At 47.7% G+C, this 21,012-nt stretch overlaps 10 protein-coding genes across 10 annotated transcripts; 5 read left to right on the forward strand and 5 right to left on the reverse strand.

The window, feature by feature from the left end:
• Positions 1-31: 31 nt before the first annotated feature.
• Positions 32-535, forward strand: N7520_003745 (MGMT family protein; the record flags this gene model as incomplete). The annotated part of the gene is made up of 1 exon (XM_057137680.1): positions 32-535. The coding sequence occupies one exon, from the start codon at positions 32-34 to the stop codon at positions 533-535; it is 504 nt and encodes a 167-aa protein (XP_056998145.1).
• A 1,522-nt stretch (positions 536-2,057) lies between these two features.
• Positions 2,058-2,751, reverse strand: N7520_003746 (C2H2-type zinc finger protein; the record flags this gene model as incomplete). The annotated part of the gene is made up of 2 exons (XM_057137681.1): positions 2,058-2,301; positions 2,360-2,751. The coding sequence occupies 2 exons, from the start codon at positions 2,749-2,751 to the stop codon at positions 2,058-2,060; spliced, it is 636 nt and encodes a 211-aa protein (XP_056998146.1).
• Positions 2,752-4,423: 1,672 nt separating this feature from the next.
• On the reverse strand, positions 4,424-6,368 carry N7520_003747 (CNOT2/3/5 family protein; the record flags this gene model as incomplete). Its single annotated transcript, XM_057137682.1, has 3 exons — positions 4,424-4,484; positions 4,549-6,047; positions 6,114-6,368. 3 exons carry the CDS (start codon positions 6,366-6,368, stop codon positions 4,424-4,426), a joined length of 1,815 nt encoding a protein of 604 aa, XP_056998147.1.
• A 494-nt stretch (positions 6,369-6,862) lies between these two features.
• N7520_003748 (D-aminoacyl-tRNA deacylase) lies at positions 6,863-7,694 on the forward strand (the record flags this gene model as incomplete). Its single annotated transcript, XM_057137683.1, has 4 exons — positions 6,863-6,869; positions 6,923-7,101; positions 7,160-7,202; positions 7,258-7,694. The coding sequence occupies 4 exons, from the start codon at positions 6,863-6,865 to the stop codon at positions 7,692-7,694; spliced, it is 666 nt and encodes a 221-aa protein (XP_056998148.1).
• A 249-nt stretch (positions 7,695-7,943) lies between these two features.
• On the forward strand, positions 7,944-9,332 carry N7520_003749 (peptidylprolyl isomerase; the record flags this gene model as incomplete). The annotated part of the gene is made up of 5 exons (XM_057137684.1): positions 7,944-7,956; positions 8,042-8,109; positions 8,165-8,174; positions 8,235-8,321; positions 8,392-9,332. 5 exons carry the CDS (start codon positions 7,944-7,946, stop codon positions 9,330-9,332), a joined length of 1,119 nt encoding a protein of 372 aa, XP_056998149.1.
• A 609-nt stretch (positions 9,333-9,941) lies between these two features.
• N7520_003750 (uncharacterized protein) lies at positions 9,942-11,834 on the reverse strand (the record flags this gene model as incomplete). The annotated part of the gene is made up of 1 exon (XM_057137685.1): positions 9,942-11,834. The coding sequence occupies one exon, from the start codon at positions 11,832-11,834 to the stop codon at positions 9,942-9,944; it is 1,893 nt and encodes a 630-aa protein (XP_056998150.1).
• A 1,263-nt stretch (positions 11,835-13,097) lies between these two features.
• Positions 13,098-13,972, forward strand: N7520_003751 (O-methyltransferase; the record flags this gene model as incomplete). Its single annotated transcript, XM_057137686.1, has 3 exons — positions 13,098-13,142; positions 13,190-13,873; positions 13,928-13,972. The coding sequence occupies 3 exons, from the start codon at positions 13,098-13,100 to the stop codon at positions 13,970-13,972; spliced, it is 774 nt and encodes a 257-aa protein (XP_056998151.1).
• A 1,414-nt stretch (positions 13,973-15,386) lies between these two features.
• Positions 15,387-16,400, forward strand: N7520_003752 (zinc-binding alcohol dehydrogenase family protein; the record flags this gene model as incomplete). Its single annotated transcript, XM_057137687.1, has 1 exon — positions 15,387-16,400. One exon carries the CDS (start codon positions 15,387-15,389, stop codon positions 16,398-16,400), a length of 1,014 nt encoding a protein of 337 aa, XP_056998152.1.
• A 466-nt stretch (positions 16,401-16,866) lies between these two features.
• Positions 16,867-18,646, reverse strand: N7520_003753 (ribosome-binding protein NMD3; the record flags this gene model as incomplete). Its single annotated transcript, XM_057137688.1, has 4 exons — positions 16,867-17,984; positions 18,049-18,338; positions 18,409-18,507; positions 18,582-18,646. The coding sequence occupies 4 exons, from the start codon at positions 18,644-18,646 to the stop codon at positions 16,867-16,869; spliced, it is 1,572 nt and encodes a 523-aa protein (XP_056998153.1).
• A 1,714-nt stretch (positions 18,647-20,360) lies between these two features.
• N7520_003754 (uncharacterized protein) lies at positions 20,361-20,835 on the reverse strand (the record flags this gene model as incomplete). Its single annotated transcript, XM_057137689.1, has 2 exons — positions 20,361-20,537; positions 20,593-20,835. 2 exons carry the CDS (start codon positions 20,833-20,835, stop codon positions 20,361-20,363), a joined length of 420 nt encoding a protein of 139 aa, XP_056998154.1.
• Positions 20,836-21,012: the final 177 nt, after the last annotated feature.

Consider the following 21,012-nt stretch of genomic DNA (forward strand, 5'->3'; position numbering starts at 1 on the left):
CTACAAACAAAAACACATTACCAAATCCAAAATGAATACCAAAATCCCAATATCAACCATAAAATCAGACCCAGATCCAACCCCAAAATCCAACCCTCCACACTCAACCCCACCCAAATCCACAACACCCACGCCATCCAACCTCCAAACCCAAAAATACCTCCGCCGCATATCCCTCCATCCAACACTAACTCCCTATCGCCGCCGTGTCTACCGCGTCCTCCTCTCCGTCCCGCCTGGTCGCTGGACCACATACTCCGCCATGGCCACATACCTAAACTCCAGCGCGAGAGCTGTGGGGAACGCGATGCGCACGAACCCTTTTGCGCCAGAGGTTCCGTGTCATCGTGTTCTTGCAGCTGGGGGGTTATTGGGCGGGTATAAGGGGGAGGGTATGGCGGCTAAGGACGTTAGTGAAGGGTCTTTTCGGGATGAGAAGAGGTTGAGATTGAAGGATGAGGGTGTTTTGTTTGATGGGGGGAAGGCGAGGGGCGTTTGTTTTACTGATTTTAAGGATTTGGGGGGGAAGAAATAATCTTTCAAGGTTATTTCAATGTCTTTATGCTGTTGAGGTTGCTTGGCTTTAGGCTTGTTGACATTGGGAATGGCTGATTGATCAAATATCTAGGTTTCTATGTACAGTAATGTGCAGCAATTATTCTGCAAATCCTTGAGAACCGCATATCAGATGCTAATTTACGTAACAGATATGTACTGGCTGACACTCTACGTTCATCCCCTTTCATCATACCTAGACGATCAAAATAATATGACAAATCTTCAACTCAGAGCCTCTTCGCCACAAAGGTAACTAGTGGCGATGGGGCCATTACCATATGCGGGATACGGTACAAATGGAAAGTGAATAGATCGACAAATCGACAAATCTTCCGAACATCCGCCTCCCGGACAGGTAAATAGGCTCGGCTACTACATGCCATACTGAGTGGGCAAAAACTTTATAAATCAAGCAGAAAATAAATTCAACCTTGCCAAGAACAGTACTGGATAGCAATGACTTATTTATCTGCACAGTGACGCAAATTCATGTGTTGTCTCTTGGCAACTTAAGTGAATTATCCCTCCGGTGTGGAGGATGCGATGCGATCGACAGATACCCCGCATGACGCATCGTCAAAACTTAGGAAAAGGGAACAGATTTACTAAGTACAATTTGTCACTCTTCTCCTCTTTCAGAATTTGTCATTCTACAGTCCTCGGCTCAGCCTATCCGAAAGTTCCAGCCACCATAATAGAACGGGAAGATAATAAAGAGTTCAGCAGATACCCGTGGACCGGACCTGAACTTAAAGAAGCTAATCCCAAAGAGTTAAGTCGTGCTTCTCGAACCCGTGAGAGAAGAACTCTACAGCTCTAGCGCTGGTATTTGGGTTCGAGAAGCGAGACTTCTTTGTTTGCCTTTGTTGATGATTGGTGTGATTTCTTGTTTTTGTAAAAAGTGGGGATTGTGGCAGGTTCCTGAATTCGGAATGCATGAATTCAAAGCTTGTTATCGACCTATGGGAGTGGACGTTTATATTAACTCTCGGTGGTCCGCGGCAGATCCGTTGATGTTTACGGGATAGTGCATGGGGTCGAGGACTGTGTTTGTTTGTGGAGTTGGTGCCGCCACATTATGGTGATCATTGAGCTACTCCATATTTCATTTCAATGTGAGATCTTGGAAAAAGCAAATATTGGAATTTGAGGGTTTGGAGGAGATGTAATTATCGCGATTCCTATGGGAACTGGTATCCCGAAAAGCATCTAACCGGACTCATCTGTCGTCTATTGCATCCCAAGCAAGCAACCGTAAAGAAAATAGGTAAAAGGGAAGAGACAAGGGTAGGTGTCTTGGGTAGTCTATAACAACACGGATTGAAAACAGAATCGCACATGCGATACAGAAGCAGGTGTAGCGCCAGAAGCCCAAGGAAAGATGTAAATAAGACATGGGGATAATTTGGCGTCGTGAATCGTGAAATTGGTGATAATGTGTAGCGTGTCGCGTAGAACATCGGAAGCAAGGTTGCACAAGAGCATTCAATTTGAAAGCATCATGTCATATCCTTGGAAGATCGTTTCAAGGCTCGCCGCTTAGGTACATCGAGATGGTGGTAAGAACGCAAATGTTCAACCAGGTGGTCCTGGCGAGGGAATCCATTGGCGCCTTTGCGAGAGCAGTGTTCAACAGGACAGTTGCGAAACACTGGGTAGTGGACGCTAGACTGATGACGCTTTAGATCCGCAAAGCGCGTGAAAGATTTACCACAGTCGTCGCAGCCGAAGGGTTTGGCTGGCCTGGGAATAATTAGCGACCAGTACCACAACATTGCCTACAGCAATGTTGGGGACTTACTTGGATGGAACGGGTGATTCAAGACCCGAATAGTCCCTTGTGAGAGGAAAATTAGGCATGGGAACCTCCTCCGGCATGTTCAAGCTACCGTATGAGCTTCCACAGCTACTAGCGGTAGGACTACTGGGTAGTCCGGTCGCCGTGATTGACAATGAAGTATCAAAGACAGGGACTTCCATAGGTCCATAGATATATGGCGCATTTGGTGCACTAGTGAAGGAGTAACTATATGGCTCCGATACGAACTCGGGAGCGAACTCCGGGGTGGAAAATGAACTGGCGACGTCGCACATATTATCGTAGACGGACGGACCGCGAAAGAAGAAGTCCATATCGCCGGGTGAGGAGGAGTAGGAAGACGAAGATTCCGCGTAGTTGAAGGGGGACTGCATATCGGGTGGATAGTCGATAAGGGAAAGGGAAAGGGAAAGTGGAATTGGAATGGCCATCTAAATAAAAGGATTTTCAGCAACTAAATTGTCAAGAAGCCAAAAATACCAGAAATGCCGAATTCCAGAAAAAGAAAAAAAAAAAAAAAGACTTGCAGGGGTGCTTGACTAGGGGCAAGATGTACCGACGAATCATTAACTTGGGGGCGAAGATGTTGAAGATCCAGTAAGATGACAGAAGCAAAAGCAAAAGCAAAAGCAACAGCAAACAGGAAATGGGAAATCAGCCATCTTTTAAGTCTTTCAACAAGAAACGCTAAGAAATGCCTCAAGAACCACCACACATATGGGCAACTCAAAACTCCATGGCTTCAACTCGAATACAGAGCACACAGCCCCCGTCATTGGGAGATCAATGCGGGAATTTCTGCAAACAGATCCTCCATGCATGCTGACCTTCCACGTCTCTTCCACCAGCCTTCTAGCGGCGAGGTCCAAAGTATGATTGGCTCTAAGGCTCAAGGGCTGGAAATAAACCAATTATAATGAGAGTATCATATTGGCCCCGATAAGCCTGGTAGCGGTCAGACGATGCATGAATGTGCTCGACCCTCTAGTTTTTGGTTCTGCCCGCTGGGGAAGGATGATCCTATCCATTTGAGTGTTAGTGTTTTTCTGGAAAACTTCTAGCGTTATGCATCCTTGCTGGTCTGCTTTTCTCGTCTTTCCCCTCGTTTCAGGTTGCGGCGTCGATGACGGAATGACCGTATGAATTTGGAATTGTCGTTTAGGATGTTATGAAGTTTCACCTTCTTTTCATGGGTTGGATGTATAGAAAAAAAAAACCCTTTGCCTTTTGTATGGGAATCATTTTATTTACTCGGCAATACCGTGCCGAAATGAAGTCACCGATCTTTGGGGAATCAATCGCCAAGCCACAATATGTTAGTACGTGAACGGATCAATGATATAATGGGTTCGGGACCCGTCCGCACAGCCCTGTTCCTGTTCCTGTTCTCTTGACCTTCTAGAAAAAACCAAAAATCCCGCATCCATGATCGGGTTAGCGTGCCAAGCCTTGGGAATACATGTCTAGTGAGGCGACTTGGGTCACTGCTGTGACTGGTCGGGTTCAACCATTAGAACGCTTGGATATTGGTGAACCGCCTATGTAAACAAGTCCCAATTCTTCCCGTAAAAGATTACATTTCATTGGATATGACCAGGTTGATATGTCGGGCACAAGTACGGGAGTAATGCGAGCTCTTACCCGTATCCATTTTCTGCAGGTACTTTGCAACTCTCGCCCGAGCCTCAGGTCATCTGGTCTAGGAACTTTCTACACTTCCCCGGATCCTGCAAAGCAAATGGCATCTAAAAAGTCTGGTTTCATTCGAACAGGGGATAACTCAAAATGGCACTGAACTCCCGTTTCCCGAAGACCCATTCATTGCACTCATTGCTCGATGCCGTATCCTAGCATCATTGGAAAACAATAAAGAAAACAAAAAAATAAAAGCACAGGAACGGAAAACCCTCCCGATTCACAACCCCATGACACATCTATTCTTGGAAGTTTTTTTCCCAGGAAAAAGAAAAAAGATACACTTGCTATCTGGTCATAGCGTCGAAGGTAGGGGCTTGGCTTTCATAGATCCAATCCAATTACTACGCCTCATAACTCGTCCTCGAGATATTTGTACACAAACTTGAAATCAGCCTTGCGTCGGTTCATCCTGTCGGGCAATAAGTCAGCACATGTTATGTCTAGAACGGAATCTGGTTTATGGACAAACGTACCAGGTACTTTCATAGTCGAAGAATCGGTAGGTACCCTGTTCGAACTCCTCGGTGATGTTCTTCGGCTCCTCGTGCCGCTGAAACCATGTTTGGTATTGCTTGTGGAACCGCCAACTTTGGTTCTTCAGGGCCTTCGCTGCCAAATATTGTTGGTAGGTCCCTTGTCGGTAGTAGAAGAGGTAGAAGAGGGTGTCAGTGTCGATGCGGCCGGTATCATACAACCGAGGATCGTCAAAGATAGCAAGAGGTTCCTGCGGATAGTAAAGGGGAGTGTTGTAAGGATTTTGGGGCTTGTAATGCCGCGGCTTTTCCGCATCCCCAGCCTCCGGACAATTTTGAAGAGAAGTCGCCAGAAGTCTTGACACGGCAGGGGTGGGCTCATTTGATGAACGCTGCTTAGTCACCTCGAATGATTGTAACAAGTCTTGAAGTCCCGGAGGCAAATGCCATATTGACTCTTCACTGCTCTCACTATCCTGCGTCACACTGCTGCCGTTCGTTGTCGGCGCCTTGGACGCGTCCGCTTGAGCGGCAGGGGCTGGTGATGAAGTACCCGAGATTCCCGAGGAGACCTTTGATCGTGAAGCAAAAGCAGGCTCTTCAGAAGAGGAAGTCGCAACAGCAGCACTGGGTGGCTTGGAAATAGGGTTCACGTGGGCAACACTAGGGGAGGCAATGGAGGATGCCTTGGAGATGGGAAGGGCAGCGGAGAACGCTGGGCTGGCGCCTGGTGGTGGGGGAAGTGGTAAAATGCCAACTCCACTTTTGTCGCTGGCCGCCGCCGCCGCCGCAGCTGAAGCATACTTCAACGTTTCTCCAGGTAGGCGAGTAGGGAGCGGTGCGGGTTTCATGCCAGGGGTGGCACTGGATGAAGCAGATGGGAGGGTAGCGAGAACAGGAAGCGGAGACTTCATCTGCGTTGATGGTCGTCTAGTCGTCGTGGGATCTGCCTTTGGCTTGGGTTTCGGCTCCGGCTCATCATCCTGAATAGACTGGGTATCTTGTGATGATACACGATCGTTCTCGTTGCCCATTCCGAATTGGGCCTCCACCTCTTCACCAATGTCCAAGTCATCATAGAGCGTCTCATCCTCTCCGGAGTAGTCGATATTCCCACCTTCCTCGACGTAATATGTGATACTCTCTTTCAGATCCATCACCTGGTTCACCTCTAGATTGCCATTTTGCAAGGACCGCATGAGGAACTCAAGCTTGTTGACATGCCACTTATGTCGCTCCGTCACTCGTTGAAGGTCGGCCATTCGGTTGGCTTTGGACATATCTTTCTTCCCCTTCTTCATTTGCGCATGCAGTGTTTCTTCTTCAGCCTCCATCGCCTCGATCTTCTGCCCCAGCTCATCTACCATGGCAGAAAGAAAGTCGGAAGCTTCCACCTTCTCCTTTTCTCGGGGATCGAGTCGTTGCGCGGCTGATAGGCCTTCTTTGGAGTAGGCCTTTGTCTTCATCTCTTTCTCGACGGCCTTGAATTGCTCCATACACTGCTCGAAACATTAGCCACCTGGGCCTCGAACCCCAGTGCTCCAGCTGAAGCATTGAGTACCTACCGTTTCAATCGCTTTTCGCTGCTCCAATAAGGGAGCCTTGTCTTTGACTTCATTGCCTGCCGCCCATGATTTGATCTGATCACGAAACCTTTGAAGCTTCTTGATCTCGCGTTTCAAGTTCTCCTCGAGCTTATCGCGCTGGGTGGGGTTTGTGGCGGAACGGATCTTCTCGTAGATGCCCTCGAATGTTTGTATCCCTTCAGCGACTCTCTTGAAGGTCTTTTCGATCTCTTGCTGTGTTTTGCGGGACGCCATGGCGCGTCGGAGTGTGTGGACTGGACCGGGGAGGGCGATTCAGTACGGGTGGATTCAGAGTGCAGGCTCAGGCGACGAGCTCAACACTGCACAATTCTTAAACGAGGATAAGTCTAGTTTGGCGGGAAGTTCCCTGGATGTGACAACAAGGGAGAAAGCGGAGTCGAAGTGGGTTGGAGATCCATTTGCAACTTGCAAAGCTTCCATTATTACCTGTATAGGTAGGCGGTCGTTTTAGGCAATATAGAAAGGCGGTGTGGGAGGGCAGGCGAAAGCTGGAGAAAAGCGGCCATTGCTATCTACACCGTGGGGGTGAAAGTTAGAATGACAACATACCTGAATAAAGACGAGCAAGCTTTAATGTCCAGGTGTTAAGAGGAAGGTGAGTCAATTTTATGATGGGGTGGGTGTCAAGATCTCTAGGCTAATCTGGTACCAGTACGCCTTATAGAATTTAGATCCCTTCGTCGCCACCAATTTCAACACAATCCAAGATGAAAAGTGCGGCAATTCAAGTTCCACAACTTACCCTTATTCTTTGCTGATCGTCCCAGTTGTTATCCAAAGAGTGAAATCGGCTTCTGTCACAGTCGATGAAGAATTAATTTCCTCTATTGGGCGTGGCCTACTTGTATTTGCAGGTATCGGGCAAGATGATACCGAGAAGGAAGCAGAGAATCTTGTGAATAAGGTACTCAAGGCAAAATTCTGGCCAGATGAGAATGGCACACAGGTTAGCTTCCAAGGCTCTGGACCTGAATCGACAATCCAACCTCTAAACACCTTCACAGTGGAAGAAGAATGTCCAAGAAATTGAAGGCGAGGTCCTTTGTGGTAGGTGGTTTTAATCCATGCTCTTATTCGATTGCTAATACCACTCTCTGTCTAGTATCCCAGTTCACTCTCTATGGAAAGATGAAGAAAGGCAACAAACCCGACTTTCACGATGCAGCCAAGCCCGACGTTGCCCGCAAACTCTACGATCACTTCTACAACAAGATGAGCTCCTCATATAAACCTGAACGAGTGAAGAATGGTGTCTTCCAGGCGATGATGGAGGTGGAGTTGAAAAATGATGGGCCAGTGGGTGTTGACTACCGCAGTGAAGACGCGGCGGTATATATTGCCTTCCTGGCTTTTGCCCTTTTCGCGTCATTAACGACCTGGATGCTAACACCTTCTTATCTTCAGGTCACAATTGAGATTAATACCAATCTCCCGAAGAAGGAGCCGAAAGAGCCCAAAGAATCCAAGGCTGACGACAAAGATGAAGAGCCGATCAACGGGACATTTGAATTCAAAATTCCTCCAGAGTTACTGCAATGACGATAAATAAGGATAAAAAGTAATTTATGTTATATATTCATGTACATATTTTTTTTGGAGATATACCCGTGATGGTACTAAAGTATATGGAAGCTTCCTGAAGAACCGCAACAAATCTTCCCCACTAACAGCTTCCTTTCCACTCTCCGTCCCTAGCGATCTTCCTTTCCACTTTTCTCAATCTTCATCTCCACTTTTTTCTTTTGTCAATTCTCATTTCAACCTCTATCACTCGGTATACATTCAGCTATGGCTACTTCTCGTACGTGCCTCAATGCGGGGTCATCATTCTCCGACTCTCCCGCCCGCAATCACAGAGTTTGACTTGTCGCTAACCCAACTATCAGAGCGCTCCCGTGTCTTCTTTGACATTCAGATTGGTGATCAGAAGGCCGGTCGTATTGCCTTTGAATTGGTTAGTTTTTTATTAGGTCATAAGTGATCACTGATAGCTAACTCGCCTCTTACAGTTCAACGATGGTACGACACCCCGAATGAGTTTGCGCATTCACCTAACATATAGCTAACCCCGACGATCAGTTGTCCCTAAAACCGCAGACAACTTCCGTGCTCTCTGTACCGGAGAGAAGGGCATCGGCCAACAGGGAAAGCCATTGACTTACAAAGGTGTGTCTCGGACCCCGCGCCCCCGCAATGGCAATGACAAGCAACAATCTGCTAACCAGGTCGATGGAAGGCTCAATTTTCCACCGTGTCATTAAGCAGTTCATGATTCAGGGTGGTGACTTCACGGCGTTCAACGGTACCGGCGGCGAATCTATCTACGGCGAAAAGTTCCCCGATGAGAACTTCAACCTCAAGCATGACCGTCCCTTCCTACTTTCCATGGCCAACTCCGGCCCTGGCACCAACGGCAGCCAGTTCTTCGTTACCACTGTTCCTACCCCCCATCTCGATGACAAGCACGTTGTCTTCGGTGAGGTGATCAACGGAAAGAGCATTGTTCGCAAGATCGAGAACATGCAGACCACCTCCGACAAGCCCAATGTCGATGTTACTGTGGTGGACTGTGGTGAGCTCCAGGGTGAAGAGTACGAGAACGCCACCAAGAAAATCCAGGACGCTACCGGCGACCCATACGAGGACTTCCCCGAGGACCACCAGGGCGAAGAGCTGACCGCACCGCTCGCATTCAAGATCGCTTCCGACCTAAAGGGATTCGGTAACACCGCATTCAAGCAGGGCAATCTGGAACTTGGTGTAGAGAAATACCAGAAGGGACTGCGATACTTGAACGAGTTCCCCGAAGTCGGTGAGAACGATCCCAAGGAGCTGGAGGAGCAGATGAAGTCTCTCCGATTCACTCTCCACTCCAACTCCTCTCTGCTGGCTGGCAAGCTTTCGCAGTTCCGCAATGCCCAGAATTGGGCCACCTATGCGCTCCAAATTGCCGAGGCCGCCAACGCAAAAGACGCCGACAAGGCCAAGGTGCACTACCGTCGTGCTGTTGCCTATATTGGCCAGCGGGAGGAGGATTTGGCGCTCAAGGACCTTACTGCTGCCCTAAAATTCGCCCCTGGCGATGCGGCTATCACCAACGAGATCAACAAGGTCAAGAAGGCCGTCAAGGACCGTGAGGCCAAGGACAGGAAGGCTGCTCAGAAGTTCTTCTCTTAGGCTGCTATGCGCGTTCTGACCCCTCCCTTTTCCAATATGACTCATGACGTGTTCCCGGCTCACTACGATGCATGATGTATGATAAACTATCATCCGGAATGGCTATCCGGATTGGTACGCCTGCAGGGACCATTCCAAATAGTACAAGATCCACATGAAATATTCCAATATATGGCCAACATAACGTTCATGAAAGTGTAGTTGTAGGCCAATCCGGCATGATAAGAGATTTTAGACATGTGTATACATAGATTAGATATTTGGTGTAATTGGAGAAACAGAAACTTCATGCCGCGTCAACATTGGATGTTCTTTCACTTCAATTACATGAAATACAGGACGGCGGAACATAGACTGAGGTATAGTAAGTAGCCCGCCCAAAATCTGGTTCTCATATGTGCTGGTGAGTCTTGGCTGAATTCCATGATGGTATTGGTCTCTTTATTAGACTGATGAACTCAAAGAACTGTGTTTTTACAATGAGTTAAGATCTGATAATGCAAACAAACCTCCAATTCCAAGTATGAAAACAGGTTGGAAATCTTCTACACACTCAAGGTCAGACAAATAAGAAACTCATTTCATTATGTACACATGTAAATATCTAAATTATATTAGTAAATCATCCACATACGCAAGGGTATCACGATTATCGTCCATCAAACGACCATATTCCAAAAGTAAGCGGAAAACATAAATCTCCATATCCTCCAACCGCAACACCTCCTCCGCCCACCGCTTTCCATTCATCGCAATCTTCTCCGCCTTCCCATCATGACCATTATGACCCTTGTACCCAATAAAGTACTGAAGGATACCATAAATATCCATATAAAGGGAGTCCAGCGGCACAAAGTGCGCCCAGGGAATCAATCGCGAGTCATGCCACTCTTTATATACCGTTGCTTTAATAGGCAAGGAAGTGGATAAGAGGAATGCGCGATACCGACCGCTAAATGAGTTCCCGTCGATATCGGGGAGATATTTGTATGCGTATTGCTCTTTCATAGGCATTGGCTCGACGATACTGAAATATGGATCTTGGTATGAGCAGTGGAAGCCGTCTTCTGGAGGGAAGCATTTTAGATCGAGGAAGCCGAGGTCGCAGTGTTCGTTTAGGAATTCTGGTAGTGTGCCATCGAGACCGGACCAGACATTGTAGTAGTGGTAGTCCGGTTGGCGGAAGTTGATACCGTGTGAGGAGGACCCGTTCGTTGTTGCGACGGTTGTGCCGTTGAGCATGGAAACGAAGCGTTGGCGTTGGTAGCCTGTCCATGTATCTTCGCGGATGCGGCCACCGCTGGCGATTCCGCGCCAGAAGATTGTATCTTTCTTTTTGGACCAGGCCCCGCCTTGGTTTTTGAACCCGCCGGAGTACATGGGGTTGTCTAAATAGTACATCGCGGGTGGGATGAGAATTTCGTTGTTCACGGTCAATTTGGAGCCTCCGAATAGTGGGAAAAGCTCGTGGGATGTGGATAGTGAGATTGGTTCGATGAAAGTGCCATGCAGTGCTTGGAGTTCTGCTCTCCAGCATGGGTCTTTGGATTTCTCGAAGTCCTCCACGTATCCGGTCTTGGAGAAGTTGCGGTAGTTGAAGAATTCGCGGGGTGGGTTCGAAAAGTCTATGTGTGGAATGTTGGAGTTCCGGCCGGGGCTTTCGGGGGGACAGGCATCACGCATGATATCCCAGAATGGTCGACCTGGTCCTTCGTAGGCTGGACCCCACGGTTCGGGAAGCGCTTCGGGGTCGAAGGCGGGTAGCTGCATATACTGATCGGTAGTGTTGCTGGCGTCGATAAGTTTGCGACGGATGACGTCCTGCTCACGATACTCGGATAATGTGTCCCAAGGAATGATAATCCGGGACTCGTCCATTCCGTTCAAAGGAATATCCATGTCGGGTAAGAACTGCTCGAATTTGGATATCATGTCCATCCACACCTCAAGCCAGTTCACACCCGTGTGGCCGACAGACGAGAGCTTCTTGTTGCGAACAATGATACGCGGGTCAAATCCGGAAGCCTGCCGGCGCATTTCTTTCGGATCCAGCCCCCAGTAGGGACTCAGGTCATCGTAAATTTGATCGAACAAATCCTCGATGAGTAAAGCGTCTTTGGATTTGGCGAATTCATACCATTCATCGAAGCCCGGGGGTGGGTGCCGTCCGCGACGCACTCGGTACTGCTCCGTAAGCTGGGTCAGATTGAAGACCTGCTTCGCGCGCAAATCGGCCCATTTCTTATCGGCATCGCGAATCAAGTGATCGATCGGGTGAGGGACAGCATTGGGGTCATCCTGACTCTGTAATGTCGTGGGATGTTCGTATGTAGGGTCCTGGCTCGAATTTGAGGCGCCAGTCTTGCTACCGCCAGATTGATGGATTATTCTGAGTGGATAATCGGTTACACGATACAAGCGACCCACGATGAGTAAAAATAGGAGGGAGGAAACGGCTAGAAGGGTGAGCCGAGCCTTCAGGCTCAACTTGGACGCGATCATGGCTGAAGAAGCCGATATTGGGACTACCAGCTTCTTCGCAAGTAAAGGGGGAAGAACATGGTTGAACACGAAAAGATAAGTGTTTCCTCACGCTCTTGGCCAGTCCCTTAAACCCTGGACGGGGAATAGTGTACACCAATGAGAGCAGATGGTGTTGAAGTAAAAAGTGGCTCCGCATCCGGCCCATTGGGGTCCCTGATCTAAGCGGCTGCATTCATTGGTCTGGAAAGTAGGAAAACCGGGTCCGCACGAGTTCAAAGCCACGGGTTGGCGGCGCTTGACGGGGATAGTTCCTGGAGCCCCGCTCAGAGCAAAACTTGGAATATGATTAAATGTCATGATGTCTTACATTTTTGCTGCCACCATGAACTGAATGCTGAGAATATCTTCATTAAACCTAATAGCTTTACAAGCTCCATGCGTTGATTGAGAACGAAAGCGGAAGATTGGAAATGTAAAGTTCTGGGGGCGGCCAAGTTGTGCCGTCATGTGTCCGTAATAGGCAAGTGTCCCCACATTTTACTAAAATCGCGTGCTGGAGAGGAGTTCACCGCTTTTGATTGGTTTAATGAAATTAACATGATTGCAATTACCGGAAATTCATCTCTCATCGGTATTTATTTCCAAGTTTCAAACCCCGGGAAACTTGCCCAGGTCATGTGGAGTCCTTTATTTATGATCTTCACATGTGCAAGTTTGAAATCATCTCTTGGGTTCATCAGTCAAATATACATTTTACCGTTGCCAGTGCTGAGAATGTATAACCATATATCGACTTGATTACACTTATAACGTTGAACAGCAACACAAAACTTCATCTAACCCCTGAGCTTTGCAGCATTGAAACCTTGGCTATGTAACATTCAAATGTGCCAAGATTCCACCAGGCCGGCTGTCCATGTTCATGGCTTGAACCTTCAAGCCTTGGCAGGTCCGTGCCACGGAACCACGAAAAGCATCGCGGAGAAGGCGATAGGCACCTAGACTCAAGTGCTAGATCCTGAACCCAAAAGGATCCATCACAGATTAAGCGTCGATCCCTGTTAGATTCCTTAAATCCGAGCCTTAGATGATTCGGATATCGATGCGCCATCTTACTGCATAAGGCATAAGGTTCGGGCATTCCCGTTTCTGGCCGTGCGTCACAAACTCCGAAGTAAACAATCTGTGAATGGGATGCTATAAAGAGCAACACCGAAATGCAGATGAACAGAGATCAAGATCATATTGCCTACAGAATTTACAGTTCTATCAATCATTACAATGTCGACGAAGCCAAACTCCCCTCCCGCCCTGACATGGGCCCTTGTAAGTTTACGCTGCTCCCTCGCCCCAGCTTCACTAACAGCGAATAGGATGGACGCGAGGTTGACCTCCTTCACTATGTCTTTGCCCGATCGGATCTCAAACATATTCGTGGCCACCCAGAAAAAGTCCTCGCCGCAATTGATGACTACCACCACAAGTTCTCCAAGCTCATGAACGTCGGCCCGATCAAAGGTGCTTTCATCGCCGATATCATTGCCGAGCGTAAACCATCGGTCATGATTGAGCTCGGGGGCTACGTCGGCTACTCCGCCATTCTATTCGGTGATGCGATCCGCAAAAACGGAGGAAAACAATATTTGAGCATCGAGAAAAATCCCGAGATGGCAGCCGTTGCGAACCAGCTGGTAGATTTGGCCGGACTACGAGATGTTGTCCGAATTGTTGTTGGAGCCAGCAATGAAGTGTTACAGGACTTGTTTCGCGAGAAGGAAGTTGATCTTGTGGAATTGATTTTCATGGATCATTGGCAAAATCTGTATTTGCCGGATTTGTGGTTGCTGGAGAACTTGAAGGTTTTGGTTCCCGAGAAGTCGATGGTATTGGCGGACAATGTGATCATGCCTGGAGCGCCGGAGTATTTGGAATGGGTTCATTCGACCCCTGAGCAGAAGAAAGTGATTGTTGCTAACTCGGATGTTGGCTCATTGACCCCGAACGCGGGTCTAGTGTATGAGACAGTGGTCTCTGAGTTTGACACTGATTTTGGACCGGTACGTACTTCAAGTTTCGAATCCTTTGCTACAGAAATGACTAACATGATTTAGGACGGAGTTGCGGTTACTAAAATCACCGGAACACAGGAGACTTAGAGTGAGGATGAAGAAGAATTCGTTGTTGTTCATTGCTAATTCAAATATCATATATCGCAAGAAAATAAAATAAAAAAATACAGTAATGAAAGTTAAACCACAAAACCCATTTCCTTCCAATTGTCAACAAACAAATCGGGCGAATGGTATAACACAAATATTCATTACCGTTTCCCTCCTTTCTTTACCAACCTCTAGCTCCAGAATCCCATCTAAATTTCCAAAGCCATCACACTGATTTCACCACCCCTCATTCACTACTAAAACAAATATTATGCCTTCCCAATGTCTCCACAAAACGACTTTCTTGTGTGTCTGCCTGACCACCCCAACGTCCTTCAAACCAGAATTGAAACTCGGCCTCTCCACCTTACCCACAACAAGCCACACTTTGCATCTGGCAATATTGTCTTTGGCAGTCCGATTTACTCCTCCCAGCCAAGCAGTATCGAATAGTGAATGACGAAGCTCACGGGTAGCATCCATTTATGCAAAGCTGATACTGAGGAAGAGGTGTGGGAGACGATTCGCAAAGATCCATACGCGAAGCTTGGGATTGGAACCTGGAGGGAACTGTTGTGACACCGATGAAGGTTTTTTGTCAGCAAGCCTTGTGATTTGTTACGTTTTACGATATCCAGAAGAGGAGGACATCTGAGCACCATTGTTGAGGTTCATATTGGTAGAGAATATTCCTAGTATTCTGTACAATTAATAGTGCAGCGAGTCACTACTCATCCATACTCAATATTCCACGTGTAAGATGAGCTACATATCATGAAATGAATATGTAGTATTTGAAAAAGCTATGGAACGTACTGTGAGGTCGATTTCTGTCCAAGGTGTAACACCGAATTTCTTCGATCTCTAGACACGTGTAGATGTAACCTGATGAGAACTTAATTTGGATTCGGATATAGGTAAACTCGGCATATACCAATCCGTCATCACAACACAAGACATCCCGAAGACAATTTAAGGCGACCTGCGCTCAAGACTAACTCAATGTGGTGCATGGTTGGGATGAACGCACGTCTAGCACGTCCCGATCCGGTTAGCCTTGCGATCCCCGCTCACACTAACTAAATCAAGTTAGACTTGAGCGGAGTCGGGCTTAGTGAATATAGTAACACTCGGAGATAACGTTTCAATGAAGAATCAACTACTCCGTAGACAATGTATGGCCATGCACAAATAATTACCATATTTAAAGAATTACCTCTAGCTGCTAAATTCAATCACCCAAGCAACTCCTCCATCACAACCACAAATCAGCGAACACAGTTCAATTCATTCTAATCTTAGATTATTGTTTATACATGAGCAGTTTCTTGCCAGCTTCTTCTCCCGCTTCACAAGGAAATCTCAGTTTCAACAAGCCACCAAAGTCACATCACCCGTTGAAACCTTCGTAATGACCTCCAACTCAGCTGCATGGCTCACTGAAGTTAAAGCTCACCCATTCCAAGTCAAGGAAGCGCCGGCATACGTCCCCGAAGATAATGAGCTCCTCGTCAAGAACCACGCCGTGGCTATCAACCCCGTCGACGGCAGCCTACAAAGTAAGGCCTGGTGGCCGATGAAATACCCGACCATCCTCGGTCAAGACGTCGCAGGGGAAGTCGTCGCTGTCGGCCCCAACGTCACCCGCTTCAAAACCGGTGACCGCGTTGTCGGCCACGCCGTCGGAATGGCTACCAAGCGTACACAGGATAACGCATTCCAGACATCCACCATCTTGCAGACAAATATGGCCAGCGAGCTCCCAGCCAACATCTCTTACACGGACGCTGCCGTCATTCCTCTCGGTCTTTCAACTGCTGCCTCTGGTCTTTTCCAGGACGAATTCCTGAAGCTGCGACTCCCCACTGAGCCCCGTCAGGATACCGGACAAGCTCTACTGATCTGGGGTGGTGCGGGCAGTGTTGGAAGTAATGCTATCCAGCTTGGTGTCGCAGCCGGCTACGAGGTCTTCACTACTGCCTCACCCAAGAACTTTGATTACGTCAAGAAGCTAGGTGCTACTAAGGTCTTTGATTACAGTAGCCCCACCGTTGTTGAGGATCTGGTCAAGGTGCTTAAGGGAAAAACTCTCGCGGGTGCGATGGACTGTGTTGGTTTTGCTGGCACTCCTCTTACCGTTGATGTTCTTGCGAAGACTGAGGGTAACAAATTCGTCTCTACTGTCAAGGGTGGATTCCAGCCGCCGGAGGGCATTACTGTAAAGAGTGTGTTTGCCACTACCATCAAGGATAACCATGTTGGTAAGGCTGTTTATGAGGATTTCTTGCCCAAGGCTCTTGAGGCGGGAAGCTTCATTCCTGCTCCTTCCCCGCTTGTTGCTGGATCGGGACTAGAGAATGTTCAGGCTGCTATTGATTTGCAGGACAAGGGTACATCTGCTCAGAAGGTTGTTGTTACTCTGTAGCTAGTCCCATGTCAATGCCATTACAGCTGAAGTGCGCGTTTCCGAATTTGAAGAGTAATATCAGCGTTTTACTTTTTTTTTTCTGATTGACCGTTTTGCGCGCGCTCAAGCTGCCAGTGTTCTCGATTTAATTCTATATAGATGAGATAGCTGAGAATTGACTATCCCTCTAGCAATGTAATTATCTTTGCAGATTTAAATTGACTAGGTTTAGACAAATCATGTAGCATTAGGTTAGGTATTCCGATGTCTATTGAGACTGCCAAATCAGCTACGTTTTACTTCCTTCTATATATGCATCGCCGCTTTCGCACCGCATGAACTTAATAATAAAGGTCTTTACATTCATTGCATGCTATGTACTAGGTAGCTCATGTCGATTTCAATAACTTTTTCGTGTCTCAAGACCCATCGGAAAGAAAACAAACGCCAGCCATGATCATCAGGGATATCACTCAGAGAAAGCTCATTCCCCCATATTCAGCTCATCAAAGTCGTCAAGGAGCTCATCCATGTTGATCTCCGGCACGCCGTTTTCGCTGTCATTATCCTCATCCTCATCCATAGCATCAGCTGCCTGGCGCTCCTTGCGAACCTTGTAAAGGTCCAGAGTCTGCCGTAGCTCGGGATCTTCTTCGACATCACGCAAGAATGTCTCAAAGTCCTCCTCGAGGCGATTGGCGTCATTTTGTTCGCGGCGACTCTTCTGGGCAGCACCAGTCGCCTCCTCGGCCTCGTACTCGCGGGCCATACGCTTGAGGCGCCAAGCACGGTTCTTGGGCTTCTTCTTGCGGGCGTAGTGCTTCTTGACGAGAACAACGTCCGGAATAGTTGAGCTGTATTGAGCGCTTCCCTCGATAGCCTCGTAGTTATCATTGTTGAACAATGTGCCGCTAAGGTGGTAGCCGAGCACGGAGTCACCGACGTGCAGAATACCGCCCAAGTGAGTGCGGGTGAAGTATGTGATATCGTTGGTGCCCAGGTCCGAAGCACGGGCGACAGTGGCCTCGGCGAGGTGGTATCTGCCATTTGACTGTCCAGTGGGTTCGATATCCATAACGATAAACTCCTTAAGCTCGGTCACATCGGCGAGATTCTTGAACGGATTCCGCCAGTATGTGGACGAGGGGACATCGGCTGTCTGGAGGGTAGTCGGGTCTAAAAGGTTAATGGAAGTACCGACGCGGTAGCACAGAGTAAGAGGCGAAATGTTTCCGATTTGACGGGCAAGCTTGATGGGCAGAGCGACAAGATCATCCTTGCAGATGGGAATCAACTCAATGGAGAATGTGAACTTGTAAGACTTTGTACTGGTGTGGATATCCATGGAAATAAGCTCCTGGGACTTCTTCATCTTGCAAGGAACAACAGAAGACAGGAAGTCGCACATCTTCTCAGCGTGGTTGCGCTGTGAGAAGTAGAAATCAAGACCATCCTTGGCCTCCTTGATGTTAACTGTGTCCTTGTGTGCGCCGTTCTTCAGGATAAGTTGCTCCAGGTAGAGGAAAGTACGCTTGTGAGGCACCTTCTGGCGGACCTGGACGGCGGCTCGCCAAGTGTTATGGGTGTATGACTTCTTGCAGTCTGGAAGGAGGAAAGAAATGTCAGTTTACGAAAGTCGCAAGATAAGGACCGATGATTTGCATACCATCACACTGCTGCGATGCAACAACATATTCCACCTCAAATGTCTGCTGAATGATTGTGCCCTGGAAAGCCTCCTGTTGAATTGTGATCTTGACCTTCACACGGCGGGAGTGAGGCTCGGTCCAAATAAAACTGGCGTCGATAATGCGGACTTTCGACAGGCCACGAAGACGTCGCAGACAGACCGCAAGTAGTTCTTTCGATTCGGGGTTCGCAACAACCCAGCTGTTGGGGGGCTGGAGCCATCTCTCGCAATCTCTGCAGCAGTGGAGAGTTCCCTCGCGCTGGATACTGGATTGGCGAGCGCATAAATCAGTAATTTGTTCACACGCGGGGTTACTAGTGGTGGCTCAGGCCTTACCCTTGAGAAACGTCGACATTCAGTCGCAAACAATCCTGACACAACGCTCCGGCGGAGGTGGTTCCATCAATGGGCGCACCACAGTTGCAGCAAAGAATACTGAGAGAGATTAGTCCCCATCCCGACAATAAAAAACCGCAATCAAAAAAAGATTTAGCGATAAGAAAACTCACGTCGCCATAGCAGTAGGCTGGTCCTGCAGCCCCATGGGCACAGGTGCGTCCAAATCCATCGACATGTTGAATTTAGGATGCGAACCACAAATCCTAAAATTCAATCACAAATGTGAAGTGATTCAAGATCGGATTTGTAACTTTTTTGCCCCGCCTCGTTCCAGTCAACTTTTTTGCGGCTGACTCATCTGTTTGCTTCGTTTGTACTCCGTATCTGCCCAACCCACCGGATCGGATTTACGATCCTCCGGCTTTCACTAATATGATCCTTCTCCACATCAGTAGACTTTCCTTGCAGTGTACTTACTATCGTACCTACTAGGCAGTAGACGGGTTGATACTCTGTCAACGAGTAGCAATAAAACTTCCACTAGTGTGGTCTATCTCATACTAGATGTACTTAGTATTAAAAACGAATGAAGATATATAACATGGCATCAAGTTCATGCATTCATACTCTTTTCTACGTATAAATATATAGAGCTTTTTTGGAGATTTTGTTTCATCGACACCAAAATAGCAGTTCCATTTACTGTCCCAGTTGCCTCCGAGTTCATTCGTCTCACCCTCCATAACCCATTGCCCATTCATATAATTTCTTTTGCTGTCATAAACCCACTCAGAGAAAGAGCTTCCCGCCATGTTTGCATAATTAACAATGCCTAGGAAGACGTCCAAACCGGGCTTCTTGTAGTTGCTTGAGACGGGAAAGCCCTTGGTCCCGAAAGTAGTAGTGAAGATGTATCTGTCTCTCGGGATTTGATCTCTCGAGATGAAGAGGGTTAGGACCCTATAGCCCGTGGTCACAAAGTGATCCGCGAAGTTGACGAAGTGATTCAAATGTTCGCTACAGCGCGAATGGTTGCCTCACTGGACTCGTTCAATCCTTGAGCGCAGTTAGGGATGCGTATATCCTCCATGAAATTATATTGTGTTAACTAGATTCATAGCTTGTTCCTTATTAGCTTAGTGAAGATCGCGGGAGGGTTATGTGGCGTGACAGTACTCAGTGTGGGTGAGATGTGATGACTGTTGAAGTTTTCTGAGGTTCACAGATGACATAGGCACTGAGCAATAACTCATAGTTGCCCTGACTTGTCCGTTTGAGGTATTGCCGACTATGCTGGACTGTCGACAGCAATAAGTGTTAAAAAAAAGCTCAGCTTAATATCAGTGGAGCCATGGTATAACAGGCATTGGGTGGGTGGTCAACCTATCTCTGCCTTTGTCTACGTGCCCGGTGACCGTGCAATACATGACGGAAAAACTAAAGAAGCATCCCAGTACGAAAATAAAATTGATTAGCAATCCAATATCAGGAAATCTGGCAATCTTGCTCGATGCCATCAAGACGTGACCCCCAGTACCGCAGTACTGCGGGTGCGGCTGAGAAATCCGCCCCTGGCTGTAAGTTGCGAGACGCCTCGTTTGACAGTGATTAGAGATGCTGGGTATCTGGACCGATGCATGTGATTGGGAAATGATGCAAATAAACTCTTCATAAAAAAAAGCCTAATCAGGCAGCAGTTCGACACCATCGCCACTTGGGGCTGCTATCCAAGCCTAATTCAACGCGGCGAGTCCCATCAATCCACAAACCATTAAGTGAACTGAGCATCTTCACGTTTCTTGCTTGACTACAGTGAGGCTCTTATCTTGTTTCATAATTCGTTGATTGCTGGTATGTCGCTATGGCTGGTCGGCTTTGACCCATTTTATTATCATAGCGTACAGAGAACGGATAACTAAGAAATACATAGGCACTTGGCATTCAGGATTTCATTCTCCTCGTGTAGCAATGGCAGCCGCCTGGTCGGAAGTCGCGATGATATCCGCAAACCATTTCATGGCCTTATCCTTCTCTTGCTGTGTTGTGCTACCAGAGGGCGTCTGCTGTATCGCAAGTTCGTGGCGCTTCAGATGTGCTCGGAGGTTTCTCGTTGAACTCAAAGGATTCTCCACCCAATTAGCCATTATGTGACCGTTCGAAGCGTATTCTCAACAAACTCACCCTGCGGTGTGCACACGACGGAAAACGGCAGAACACCTCCCCGCGATGAACAGCAACCTCGCCGCGATCATTCTGTAGTGCAATTAGTAAACGATTCTGAATGGCTTGTCTTTTCGTCATTGAGACTGATTGACTTGCCCTCTCGTACTCGGGGAGAGCGAGATCTCCATTTTGACCACGCACCAGATAGTCGAGGTAGTTTTTGCATTCTTGGAGAAAGACAGGCGTTTGGATACGGGCCATCGTGCAGTGGAATATGATTTGTAAAGATTGACTTGAGGGGTTTGGTGGGTGTGTATGAGGAGGAGGGTGATTGGGAATGGCTGGCGGGAGAGACGAAACGAAACCAGTTGGAAAAGAAAGAGCGCATTTCTCATCTGGGAAGGAACGAACTTCATTAAAAAAATTACTATTTACTTC

The sequence above is a fragment of the Penicillium odoratum genome, assembly GCF_028828045.1.
Source record: "Penicillium odoratum strain IBT 22623 chromosome Unknown utg000003l_segment0_segment0, whole genome shotgun sequence".
In the NCBI taxonomy this organism is placed as follows: Eukaryota; Fungi; Ascomycota; class Eurotiomycetes; order Eurotiales; family Aspergillaceae; genus Penicillium; species Penicillium odoratum.